Source organism: Malaclemys terrapin, chromosome 4 (genome assembly GCF_027887155.1).
Source record: "Malaclemys terrapin pileata isolate rMalTer1 chromosome 4, rMalTer1.hap1, whole genome shotgun sequence".
NCBI lineage: Eukaryota > Metazoa > Chordata > Testudines > Emydidae > Malaclemys > Malaclemys terrapin.
In genome coordinates, this window is record NC_071508.1 from 58,243,747 (window position 1) to 58,257,922 (window position 14,176).

Here is a 14,176-nt window from a genome sequence, read left to right on the forward strand (position 1 = left end):
TTGTTGTTGTTGTTGGTTCTCTATTAAACACCTCCCATGAGCAGTTGTTTAATTAAAGGTACTGTAACTGCTATTTTAATTTTAAAATAAATATTTTGGTGAATTTAGCATTGTATTGAAGAGAGTGGCTATAGCTTAAAGTTGTTGGCTCCTTAAATGGATTTTGTTATGTGATTTTCAGCATTACTGTAGGTTGGAATGTACCAACCTGATGTAATGGTGGAACAAAAATAATCCATGCTCAAAATATCTTTTCTGTTACCTGCACAAAACCTAGTGACTTTTTGCTAGAGCTTAGTAAATATTTGACATACTATTGAGGACTAGAAAGATCAAATTTAATATGTAAGCAAGTGCTTACACATTCTGCTGCTCAGGTCTCCATTCCATAGAAACATGCAGGAGCTAATAGGGACTAGCTTTGGGGTGGGGGGCAACCACTTCCCCTTCCCCCAGCAGCCTTTAGGTATATGTGTGGTGCCTTTCACGCAAAGCTGGAGAGCGAGCCTGCCCCACACACTCACCTGGCAGCAACCATTCTTGTCTTGTGGGTCTGGGTTCGGCTTCCTGTTCTTGGTGCTGTGAGATGGTGCATGGGGTCGCACATGACCCTGTGCGACATGTCGTTGTTACCCCATTCACTCAAATTTGGCCTAGCCCAGCCCCCCTCACGACAGAGGGAAGATCAGGTGAAACCTGAATGGGACTATGACCCCGGGCGCCAGTTTGTAATGCCTGGAGTGTGGAGCTGGGCCCAGCCCTGCAGACAGGAGCTGAGCTACAACATGAGTGTGGAGCAGTCTCGTTCTCCATCCCATCACCAATGGCTCAGCATGCCCCTCCGCCCCCAGTTATAAATCCTTGCCCTGCCACTGGCAGTTTGCAGGCTTGGTTAATGAAACACTTGGTTAATGAAATAGTAGCGCATGTGGAGAAATGTCATATGTTGACAATGGTGTATTGGGGATTTTGGGCATATGGTTCATAATTTAAAAAACAAACACACACACTTAGAGCTTGTTAAATGTTTTGACCTCCTTCCTTGATTAGGGCTAGCATTCTCACTTCTAAGGTAGATGCATTCATAAGGAAGCAGTTACGACTGAGCCAGTAATATTATTAGATGGCGAACTTGTTTACAGAAGTGACCGAAAGTCTTTCTTGCTCTATTGCCGGTGAATCCAAACCGTTACTATTGGTATCCCACTCACTGAAGAAATATCATTTAACAATGATCTAATACATTTGACAAGCATGCTACTACTGTTACAGCCGATTGTTGTGTCCCCTACATATCCTCTCAGGTCACTTCAGTCTCCTAATACAACAAATTATTTTGCTTGCCATTAATTGGCAAATCAGCTTGTTTTATTTTCCTTTTTGAATCACAAGTCACCTCTTGATTATCCAGTACATTTTCAAATAAAGTAATTTTCCCAAGGAGTAAACTACTGCTAATTTTGCTGTAATATTAGCAAAGACTAAATGCCAACATTTACAAACTTGGGTCTCTATACTTGAAACAGTCTCCCAGCAAGACCACCCCTATTTTAAATCCTGTGTATTTCCCCCCCACACACACACCCGAAAATCCTTCTAGCCTTGATTTCCTAACCAGTAATCTCTCCATGCCCTTCCTTACTTCACTTAATTGAATTGTTAAGTGTCCCGTATTTGGTCTATTTTAGATGGCAAACTTTTTAGGGCAGGGATTGTATCTTACTCTGTCTAGAAAGCACTGTCTAAATTTCTGGCCTTATATAAACAAATTTTAATAATGTCTCAGGCTCACAGTGCCTATTTTCAAGTACTTTGGATGCCAGTTAACAATGTATTTGAACTTACCTGATGTAACTATATACCACAAGTTGTCTGTGTCAGCGTTATGTTACGACGGGTTTTAAAGGGCTCAAGATTTGCATTGGTGATCTGTTCCAAATGGTGGCACTAGTAAAGTGCAGATTTCAATATGTGGACGTGCTTCAGGGCCAGCAAGCCAATGGGGGGAACCCTCAGTCATGGCACTTCTGGAGTTTACTCTTAATCTACAGGGTTAAAAATGGAGAGTGTAAAAGTCTTTCTGAGCTTCTTGAGACTTCACAACTTGTCCTGTAAGAATGCCAGCCTACTAACATCTCTGAGTATTTTTCATTTGAAATACATACTGAACTGCTTGTGTTCTGACATCATGTTCCTACTACCAGTTGAATTCTGATTTTATAGAATTGTAGGACTAGAAGGGACCTTGAGAGGTCATCTAGTCCAGTTCCCTGCACTCATGGCAGGACTAAGTATTATCTAGACCATTTCTGACAGGTATTTGTCTAACCTGCTCTTAAAAATCTCCAATGATCGCGATTCCACAACCTCCCTAGGCAATTTATTCCAGTGTTTAACCACCATGACAGTTAAGAAGTTTTTCCTACTGTCCAACCTAAATCTCCCTTGCAGCAACTTAAGCCCATTGTTTCTTGTCCTATCCTCAGAGGTTAAGAAAAACAATATTTCTTCCTCCTCCTTATAACAACCTTTTATATACTTGAAAACTGTTATGTCCCCTCTCAGCCTTCTCTTTTCCAGACTAAACAAACCCATTTTTTTCAATCTTCCCTCATAGGTCATGTTTTCTAGACCTTTAGTCATTTTTGTCACTTTTCTCTGGACTCTCTCCAATTTGTCCACACCTTTCCTGAAATGTGGTGCCCAGAACTGGACACAATACTCCAGTTGAGGCCTAATCAGTGCGGAGTATTGACTTCTCATGTCTTGCTTACAACACTCCTGCTAATACACCCCAGAAGGACGTTAGTTTTTCTTGCAACAGCATTACACTGTTGACTCGTATTTAGTTTGTGGTCCACTATGACTCTTAGATCCCTTTCCGCAGTACTATTTTCTGGGCAGGCAATTCCCATTTTGTATGTGTGCAACTGATTTGTTCCTTCCTAAATGGAGTACTTTGCATTTGTCCTTATTGAATTTCATCCTATTTACTTCAGACCATTTCTCCAGTTGGTCCAGATCATTTTGAATTTTAATCCTATCCTGCAAAGCACTTGCAATCCCTCCCAGGTTGGTATTGTCAGCAAACTTGATAAGTATATTGTCTATGCCATTATCTAAATCACTGATGATGAAATTGAACAGAACCGGACCCAGAACTGATCCCTGTGGGACCCCACTCGATATGCCCTTCCAGGGTGACTGTGAAGCACTGATGATTACTCTCTGGGAGCAGTTTTCCAACCAGTTTTGCACCCACCTTATAGTAGCTCCATCTAGGTTGCATACTGTCTTGCATGGCCTTCTCATAAGCTTTACTAAAGTCATGATACACCACCTCTGTTGTTTTCCTCCCCTATCCACAAGGCTTGTTAGAAAGCTATCAGATTGATTTGACATGATTTGTTTTTGACAAATCCATGCTGACTGTTACAGCATTACCCTTCTGAGGCATTCGGAATGCCTCATAAGGGTGTTGATGTATTTACTCAAAATAGTGGCTGAAGAGCTTTACATGTTGAAACCTATTTTTAAGCTTGAGGCAAGGATACCTCTAGAAGGGAGGTTAAGGAAATGTAACATGCTTTCCTATTCCTTTTTAAAGGCATATTCTTTTAATTAAAGTGTTTTAGCTATTGCATCTTATTAGGAATGGAAGAGAACTTTTAAACTATGCCACAGAGAGGTTAGTACAAATGAATGTTGAATACTCCTACTGCCCTAAATCTCCTGTGAAGAATTCAGTGCAGTGGGGTACACTCTAAACAATAATCTCCAATGCAAATCAAGATGATCCAAAGTTTAGAATGACCTTTAGAAAACAGTGCTTGTCTAAGCTTTATGCTACCTAAACCCTAAAAGTCATACATACTATAAACATGTTGCAATCAGTTGGCTTTGCTATCTACAACACCTCAGATTAACTACTTCCCTTGAATCATATGATTGGAATTACCAGCTGAAAATAAGGGTTGGGTGTTTCCTACCCAGATAAATTTACTACTTAGATAGTGTTTATGCCAGGGCAGTCAGTCAAATTTTTTTTTAAAGAATAAGCAAGTGCTTAAAAGTAGGACATTTGGTAAGGAAAGGAGACAAAGTAACTCTAACAAGGAGGAATAAAGACTGTATGCCAGTGGTCCCCAACTTTTTTCATCTGGCGGGCGCCAGACGATGAGTCACGGAGGACCGTGGTGGAGGACAAGCATCCACCAAAATGCCGCTGACAAGCAGTGTCATCCAGAGGCATCACCACCAACGCCTCCAGATGACGCTGCTTCTCGGCGGCACTTTGGCGGATGCTCGTCCGCCAGGCAGTACGCCGGTGCGTTTAGATGCCCCAGCGGGCGTCATGTTGGGGACCCCTGCTGTATGCTCTTTGGGGCAGTTTTCGTGTTTTCCTTTGTGTTTTAAAACTACTAGCACATCTGATTCCTGTGGCAATATAAATAATATTATACAAAATTATGAAACCCAGGCTTCTCTCCAAAACCCCTTAGCTAATGAATTAATATTGGAACAGTTAACCAACCAGATAAACCTGCTGTAGAGCTTTGGCAATGTACCATTAATAATTATGTTCAACAATCCTCATAGTGGTGGGTTGTTTTTTTGTTTTGTTTTGTTTTTTACAAAATATTCTATTCGCTTTTTTTTAGATATTTGCTTAGTGCCACCTTGTATGTTGCCCTATGAGAAACATAAGGGCCCCTTTTTAGGAAACCTAGATACCCAACACCACTACTGTAGACGCAGGGCTGGATTTAGGCGGCCAACTGAGGTGCCGGGCTCACGGTGTTGTTTTTGTTGTAAGCGACAAAAGGGAAAATAGAATGTTTGACAGGGATAAATCATGCATTCAAATTGTGAAGCAAAGTCATGAAGTGGGCTACAAATGCAATACAAAATAAGATATTCAAAAGTTTAACAAATGAATGGGGGGGGGGCACCAAAGACATTCCTCACCGGGGGCACCATTTGGTGTAGGGACGGCCCTGTGTAGACTTATTTAAGTCATGTGCAGCAGTATGTCATGTAGAGCAATAACTATGGCCATGATCATACAAAGACTTAAGCATGTTTGGGACTTTATTAGTAGTCACAAGGGAATTACGTGCATGAGCCAAATTATGCTTAAGTGTTTGTAGGTTCAGAGTAAATGATCAGTATCAGCAAGCAAGGTGCAGCACAGCAATGTAACTAATTTAAGCTGTATGAAAGCTGGCAGACTTCCATATATTAAAGGATCATCTTTCTGGTATACAGATGTGGGGCCAGATTCTCTCCTCTAGCTGAGATCTGCTCAGCAAAGGAAAGTGGAGGGAGGGGACATTGTGGAACTGCTTGCAGCTCCCTATTTCTGAGGGGCTGCCTGTGCTGACTCCAACCCCAATGAGATTTAGAGCAGCAAAGGAACTGCTCTAAGTTATGACACTGGCCTAGAGCCCTGAATGAACACTACATCAGGGAAGATAGGTATAATAGAGCATGACTCTGCCAGGCACCTCCTCTTCCCCACCCCCAACACCTACCCTCCCTCAGTTGACGCACACTCTATATTGGAGGGCAAGGGGGAGAGACAGATGGCACTGTAGCTTTCTGTGTCATCTTTTACACCAAGAGGGAGTTTCCCTACACCGGGGAATTTACTGCTGACCAGTTGAAACCAGAATCTGCCCTTTTGTGTCACTTGAAGGGCCAGACTTTATTTGATAGTCTAAACTGTGCTGTTCAGCTAACCAACTTGGAGACTGAATACGTTTATGCTGCCTTGCTTTCTGTGGATAACCAGTCCCATTTTGTCTTGTATTTTGAGTTTGAGGTCATGATGCATATAAACTTGATTACCATCGTCATCGAATCTGCCCAGAGTTGGAAAACTCTGCTAAGAACTATTGGTCATTGTTGTCAGATTTGGAAGGAAAAAAGAGACGAAGGATGGGATGGCCTAGTAACTGCTTTTTAAAAACCTGTTATCAATCCAGTAGCTATGGAGGAAGAGTTCAGTTGGTTCCTCTTAAATGTAGTTCCAACACTGTTGGCTACACAATGAATACACTTCTGTATTCATTTAACTAGGTCTGGGATCAACAATTTGAAAGTAATGTTTTCTCCTACTTTTGCTATTTTTTTAAAAAATTCTCTGAAGTCATTGTTTATGAAGGGTGCAATATTGAAGTATTTGCAGACTGACCTTTTTTAATTCATCTGCAGTCCATGTACAGCGTGGATAGTACCAGTACACTGGAGGGACCATGGAATAAGATTTAGTTCAGTCTTCAATCCCATTCAGTTCTTACCCTACCTGCTGAGACTTCTGACAAGATTACTGTTTAGTGTCTCTTGTATTTGTGGTTTCTGTGATGTGGGCATGTGTTCATGGGATATTAGACAATCAAGATAATTTTATATAGACCACTGAACAGCCATCAGATGGAAAAGTTGCCCTGTAATTTGAGGATGGGAATGCTTATGGAGAGGGTCATTTGGTTTGAAGTCACTTTTTGTTTTACACTGAATTTGCATTTATTTTCGTAATGAATACATTTGCTTTTAATATTGTATGTAATAATAAGCATAGGTATGCAATTTTGCTAGCTCTTGTTTTGGTTGTTTTAATGTCAGCACTGATTGTTTTAATGGGTGGAGAAGAGAAACCAAACAAGGAATGTAGGTTAGCTTCAATAGTATTTTGCCCCTCCTTCAAATAGTCACCTAGTTGTGTAGCTTTGTTGTTTGTTTAAATTATTACATGACTATTTAACAAGATGAAGCTGAAACTTCCTGCTTCAGCTGATGTCTTAATGAGCTCTTTACCTCCTTTATTCAGGAAGCCATAGTGCAATAAGTAAATAGCTGCTTAAAATTTGCACAAATGAGTTTTGGGAGAAAAGTTGTTTTAAAAATATAATGAAAGGGAAAGAGAGGGAGGTTCACCTTCAGTGAAAAGTACCATAGCTATTAATGCTAAGATCTGATTTAATATGCCATCCTGTACATAAAAATTACACTACTTGGGCCTGACAAGGTGATGAATATACATATTTTACAGCAGTTACTCCCATTTTTAAAAAAAGAAAGAGGCTATTTGGCTTTGTCTGTATAACATACATGCTATTCATCTTTTATCTACTAGCCAAAAATGCATATCATTTGATTAACATTCAAGAAACGTTGGTGGCTATAAGTTGCAGGATATTTCAGAAGTTCTGACATGCACTTTAATTTTTTTAAATTTCATAGACAATCTCCTTTATGCTCCTTTCACCCCACCCGAAAGTAGCCCAAGTGACTTGTCGTTACTGAGGCTGAATGTTTGTAACAATTGTCATGGATTCCATGGATGTTTATGTTCACCTTATTGGTTTGTTTCTTTTAAATATCTTTTTGACGTCTTGGGGCTTTCCCGTTTGAGTGAGTGGATGTGATGGGAACAGCTGATTACTTTTCACCAAGAACTTGGGACCTGTTTTGTTGAAACCTCGGCTGCATGGGGGATTAACAGGGAGCATAAACGCTCATTCCTGAGGGTAGTAGTTTGAGGTTCTGGAATGGATTCTATGCCTTCTCTAGCTAGGGTGGAAAAAGTCCTAGCTTCAGTAGCAGGTTAAGAGACTTGCTGCTCCCATTCTGCTACTGCTACCTTTGTAGAGGCTTAGGCTATGTCTACACTACAGCTTATGTCTGCATAACTTATGTCACTTGGGGGTGAATAAACCACCCCCTTGAGCAATATAAGTTATGCTGACATAAGTACTCATGAGCTTCTGCCACGAACATTACTTCTGCTGTTCGCGGAGGTAGTTTTATTATGCCCACGGGAGAGCTGCCGCGCTGTCTGAGTAGACGTGCCCTGAGACTAGAAAGCAGTAGTAATTCTCTTCCACCCACCCTTCTGTTCTGCTGCTGCGGAGAGACTGGACTGTCAGTCAGTGAGATGAATCGTTATGGGTCAATATTTAAATACTGAAATGCTTTTAAATAGCTTTCATTGCGAAATACAAGCTACTTGGGTTTAAGATAATGCAAAACACGATTTTCAGTGTTTTTAATTTTCAGTTTGTGACATTGCCTTTTTTCACAACCAGACTGATTTTACACGCCCTTTATAGTGACGAATCATTAGCCCTAGTCATTAAGTTTAAACACATGAGTAGTCCCATCAAAGTCAATGCTCACATGGTTTGAGTTAAGCACATTTTGTTGTTATCTGGAACAGATCCAGAGTGCTCTGTACTTTGCAAGGTCAAGCACTTTTGGAATCAAATGTCATGCTCTTAGTTGTAGGTCTTCCTCATGATTAATTTCTTCAGTGCCTTTGTCCTCCTACGAAGTACTGAATTTTTCCCTAAGATCGCCATTGCAAATTGTGCATTAATGGAGACTCAGTCTAAATTAAAAAATAAAATTGAGAGCACAGAAAATGAATACAGGCTAATCCCTGGGGAATTGTAATTCAGTAGGCAAAAAGTTTTCAGAGGAAATAAAGTTCAAGCAGCTGATACATTATGACCAGAACGGAGTAGCTTCTTCCCTAAGCCATAGCTGCTTCTGTGGTATCCCCCAATACCTGCCCCAGCTCAGGCTGAAGTGAATGTTGTTGGTTTAAGCAGAGACTGGAAGTTCTATAATAATAATGACTTTAGGGCAGCTGCTATACTTTTTGCCTTGAGAATATTGTTCTGAAGAACTACAGTGTGGCTAACAAAGGTTGTCTGATGTAAGGATGGGACTGGATGGTTCTTACAGTCCAGCTCATTTTACAAATATAATGAAGAATAACCTAACCACCATGGTGCAAATGGTGGAATTAAGCAGATGCCAACCTGTTTCCTTTCTAATCATTATTTAATGTATCCTCATAAAATACCAATAGACGCTAGTTCTTTGTGATGTTATAGCCATGTGGGTCCCAGGATATATGAGAGAGAAGGTAGGGTGAGGTAATATCTTTTATTGGACCAACTTCTGTAGCTGGTCCAACAAGAGATATTACCTGACCTGCCTTGTGTCTCTAATATATGGGAGTGTCAGTTCTGTGCATTTTATTTTAATTAAATAGGCCATTCATAACTGATGCAATATGCTTAGAAATATTTTGTCATAACTAAAAACTGTTAGGAGCAGACGAAGGTATAATCTTCCATCACTAGAGTCTAACCTACATTTCCTTACTTAGTCTTTGTTATCTTGTGTTAATCCCTAAATTCATATTGTTCATATGAATTTTATGCTTTTGCTGCAGTGGTCTGTTTTGGCTGCAGTGGTCTGTTTTGGCATCACCTTCAGGGTGGTGGTGGTTTTTGTTTTTTGGGGGTTTTTTTGTTTTTTTTTTGTTTGTTTTTTTTTTGCAGGGGAGGTGGGGTTGTTAAATTTATATTAAGCAGTTGGTTCCAAGCCTCTCAAATTGTTTCTAATATCAAAATCATAAGATAAGAGTGGTTAGGTAGGAAAATAATGAATAGTTTGTCAATTTTAACTGAATACTTTCTCACAGAGCTTCCTGTGAACTTCTGTGAAATGTTTTATGAAGCTCTGGGATTGGTGAATCTTCACTGTGAAGTTGTAGTTTCCATTCCTCTCATTCTCTTTGGAATATGTACATTTTAGAAAATGAGCATCGTATTAAGGAGAAAAATTTTACTTAAAATAAAAGAGCAAATTCATTTAGTTTGTCGTGTAGATAATGCATGGCAATATCCACACTGTGCTAGGTTTCAGAGTAGCAGCCATGTTCGTCTGTATCCGCAAAAAGAACAGGAGTACTTGTGGCACCTTAGAGACTAACAAATTTATTTGAGCATAAGCTTTCGTGGGCTACAGCCCACTTCTTCGGATGCATAGAATGGAACATATATTGAGGAGATATATATACACACATACAGAGAGCATGAAAAGGTGGGAGATGTCTAACCAACTCTGAGAGGCCAATTAAGTAATTAATTAATTGCGGGTGGCAATTTTGCAACAAAAAAGCTTCAAAAACAGACTCCAACGAGAAATTGCTGAGCTTGAATTGATATGCAAATTAGATACAATCAATTTAGGCTTAAATAGAGACTGGGAATGGCTGAGCCATTACAAACATTGAATCTATCTCCCCTTGTAAGTATTCTCACACTTCTTATCAAACTGTCTGTACTGGGCTATCTTGATTATCACTTCAAAAGGATTTTTTTTCCTCTTACTTAATTGGCCTCTCAGAGTTGGTAAGACAACTCCCACCTTTTCATGGTCTCTGTATGTGTATATGTATCTCTTCAATACATGTTCCATTCTATGCATCCGAAGAAGTGGGCTGTAGTCCACGAAAGCTTATGCTCAAATAAATTTGTTAGTCTCTAAGGTGCCACAAGTACTCCTGTTCTTTTCACACTGTGCTAGACTTTCTTCTTTCTAATTTCTAGCCTGTTTTTATCACTGCTTGCATTTGTGTGTGTGTGTTTTCAAATAAGTTGTGTCCTTTTCTCATACAGCCCTTTTCTCAGAAATAATGAAAGCTCTTTCTTCTATTCTTCATCTTCTCCCTTTTGCTGGTTAGATGACTGTAGGGAAGGTGTCACGTGGAATAGGGGTTGTGGCTGAAGTCCTTGTCAATCTCTATGTGAATGACCACAAGCCCAAGCCACAGTTTTCCTCCCCAGAACTGGTAAGGCTAAATCCACAAAGAATCAAATATCTTCATTTTAAGAGTAACATTTCCAGGATCACAATGATCCAATTTAAGATTCTGGAATTGGAACAATTCTCATCCTTAAGCATTCTGGAATTTTTTTCTTTTTTCTTCTTTTTTCCAAGAACTAGGTGCTTATTAGCAAAAGATATGCATGCATGGGTATATTCTGTAAATGTCAGAGACCAGGGCTTCTATTATATTTTATTACTTGCCTCTGTATCTTAAAATCTTGGGAGCTTCTGCTAAATGTAATTGCTAGTGCAACTAATAAGTAAAGACAGTTATTAATCAGAGTTGGTTTCTGGAGAAAGTTTATTAAAGTGCATGTTTGTACAGTTACACCCACATATGTATGTTGAATAATTCATGTTTCCTTTTGAAGAAAGCAGTTCTAAACTATGATAATATTGTGTTGAATTCAGAACCAGTCATTGGACACAGCTACATCTTTCCCCACTTCCTATTCCACTTCTCCAACTTTTGCTTCTACTGTTCAGAGTTGTCAGGTATTGAAAGGCAAAGTGAGGTGGTGTTGTGGTGATGCTCAGTTATTAGCAAGCACTAATATGCAGTTGTTTCAGCTTAGCGATAGTTCATCACTGTTCGTACTCCATTAACATAGTATTTGCGACTGGCTTTTTTCACTTGTATGCTTGCGTATTTTGGAAATTTTGTGTATAGAAATAATCTGTTTGGGCAAATGGGATGGAGGGGGCAAATGATGACTGGCACTTGCACTTATAAGCACACGAAAAATGCACAGTTAGAGGGGAAGCATAAGATGGAAGTGCATCGTGCCCTGATTGTGGTTAACACCAAAAAGTGAGGTACCACAAAACGATGGTCTCTCTGATGGGATCTGGAGGTTAGGTGGTATAGTCTGCATGTTGCCTATGTGTATCTTGTCAACGCCCCAACTTCCTCCTCTCCATATAGATTACTTCTTCTCATGTAAGACGTAGGGGACAGTTCTGCATGGGCCCATAGCTAGGTAGAATAAGGGTACACAATAGAGGTTCCTTTTGCAGCCTTGTCAGACATGCCCTTTTGTGGGAAAACTGAAGCATGACCAGATTTGGTCTGCTTGGTTCCTGATGGGCCTTGCAGACACAAGGATCCATCAGTAATAAAGTATGTCATTAACATTTTAAAAAAGATTTCAGTAGTTAATACCATATTTTAAAACCACAATTTTTAACATATTCTAAATATACCTTGGGAAGAAGCAATGTAAAAATGTGTACAGGCAATCTAAGGACAAAAAAACCAACCTCAAAACAGTTAGGTATAAATAAATATATTTTTGAATACTAGCAGAGCATTTCATACTCTGGCATTTGTAACCGTGGCAGTTTCCTTCAGTGGGACTTACAGCATGTGGCTAGATCTGCCTCAGAAGAGTGTCTCTTCTGTTGAGTTGATTTTTATTTTTAGCATGTACACTTTCATCACCTAAGCCCCAAATACGTATGTCTGTGCTTTGCAGGTGCAAACATCTGCCTAAGCTCTAATGCTTATACTCATGCAAATGTTAGCATTTGAACCAGCAAGCTGTAGTTTAACAAATGAGTGTTGGGGGTGAATATTACCTTGTACCTGCGCAAGTACAAAAGTGTGTGTGTGCACATGCGAATGCAAACTTGGTCCCTTGAAAGTCTTAGTAAAGTGAGAATTTTTGAGTGTTGTATAAACACAAGGTATCCTATTAAATGAGTACAAAGAGGAGACAGCAGAAAAGTTGACAGCAGCTACTCATCTTAAGTACGTGTGTGAAAACTGCAAATGTGATGGGATATTTAATAAAGCAGCAATGTAGTAGATGGAGTATATGCATGTACTTTAGTTGATTGGCAACACAATACTTTACCCATGTTTTAATCTTTTACTTATCTTTAACAGGGATCTCTGCGAAAAGAATTTCCTCAGACTATAGGTGGCAGTGACATCTGTTATTTCTGCAAGAAACGGGTATATGTCATGGAGCGCCTGAGTGCAGAGGGCCACTTCTTTCATAGGGAATGCTTTAAGTGTGATGTATGTTCTACAACGCTCCGCCTAACAATCTATGCATTTGATGTAGAAGAAGGTAATATAGTAACTATTTAAGATTTTTTTTTTAAATGTATGCATCTTAAAGCTTGAACAGAGCAGAAAAACGTAGAGGCCAGGTAGCTCAGTAAAGAGATGTGCATGATCCATTGATGAGTTCTGCCCGTGCTGATCTTTCACAATTTATATTCCCACTGCAATTGAAGTCCCAACCCTTTCAGTGAAGCCTAATTATGACTGACCTCAAGGTAGTTCTGTTTAAATGAAGAAATGTTTGCTGGAAACTTGGTTGAGAGATCAGACATGTCACTTCTGATTGTGGATTGAAGTAAAGACAAAAAGGGTTGGTTTCCTGCGTTGACCTTCACTTGCCAAAGTAACACTCCAGCCTCCTGATCATCCTTCCAGTTTATAAAAACATTTTCCTTATTCAGCAATGAGAGTGAGGCAGAATTAGTGGCAGATTTGAAACAAATAAGAAAAAGTGTTAATTCCCCCTCCCCGCCCCCCAAAGAGGCTGTAGCTCGGAAGTTGGAAGCTGCAACTTTAGCAAACTGCTGGTACAATCTATTCTAGTACTCTCCGGACTTTAAGGATGTTGGGATCCACACCTGGCCTCCGTGGCTGACCCCTGTTTCTAGAAGGGATATGTTAAAGTACGAGAATGTCCCCTTTCCTTCCCAAAATGTTCACAATAGGGTCTGAACTTTGGTGACTGTACCAGTGCATCACAGTATATAGAGACTTAGAGTAGAGCCACAAAAGAACTTTGCCACCTAAAGTCACAGTTAGGCACCTAAATCCAACATTTAGGCACCACTGAGCCTCAAAACCCCGACTTCGCTGCCACCTTAACCCTGTAGGCACCTAAAGTTCCTGAGCACCTAAATTTCCATTGTTAAAGTCCACATGGTACTTGAGTTCTTGCTGCTTGGGTATGTGGCAGATAGTAATGCCCCACTTACAACTTTCAAGTCTGTTGTAGGGAACTCGCCCAGGATGTGCGAGACCAAGGTTCGATACCTCTCTCTGCCTGATATGGAGAAAGGGATTTGAACTTGGGTCTCTCATCTCTCAGGAAAGTGTCCTAACTACCGGCCTTTGGGGTATTTTGGGGCCTGGCTCTTTCAATCTCTCATGTTAAAACTATTCCAATCTAAATATTCACTGGGCCAGAGTCAGAGTGAGAAAAATCTCTAGCCCAGGGGCTAGGGCACTCAGTAGGGAAGAGGGTAGACCCAGGTTTCAGTTCCCCTGCTTCAATGACTGTTTCTTTATACACAGTGGAACAGGTTCAACATGTTAACTAGTTTAGTATCTGAAATTGGGTTGTACTTGTAGGATCTCAAAGCATTTTACTGAGGTTAGTTAAACCTCAATGCCCTGTGTGATAGAAATGTGACGTGGGGTAATGCCGCCTGTATGTAAACCAGTACACAGAAAGCAACT

At 40.1% G+C, this 14,176-nt stretch overlaps 1 protein-coding gene across 1 annotated transcript in view; it reads left to right on the forward strand.

The window, feature by feature from the left end:
- The window catches only part of MICAL2 (microtubule associated monooxygenase, calponin and LIM domain containing 2), a 192,836-nt gene that overhangs the window by 97,506 nt on the left and 81,154 nt on the right, over positions 1–14,176 (forward strand). Inside the window, exons 21-23 of the mRNA XM_054026154.1 lie at positions 10,544–10,651; positions 11,101–11,184; positions 12,578–12,764. Of these exons, the coding sequence (XP_053882129.1) occupies positions 10,544–10,651; positions 11,101–11,184; positions 12,578–12,764 (379 nt within the window). The remainder of the gene's footprint in view (positions 1–10,543; positions 10,652–11,100; positions 11,185–12,577; positions 12,765–14,176) is intronic.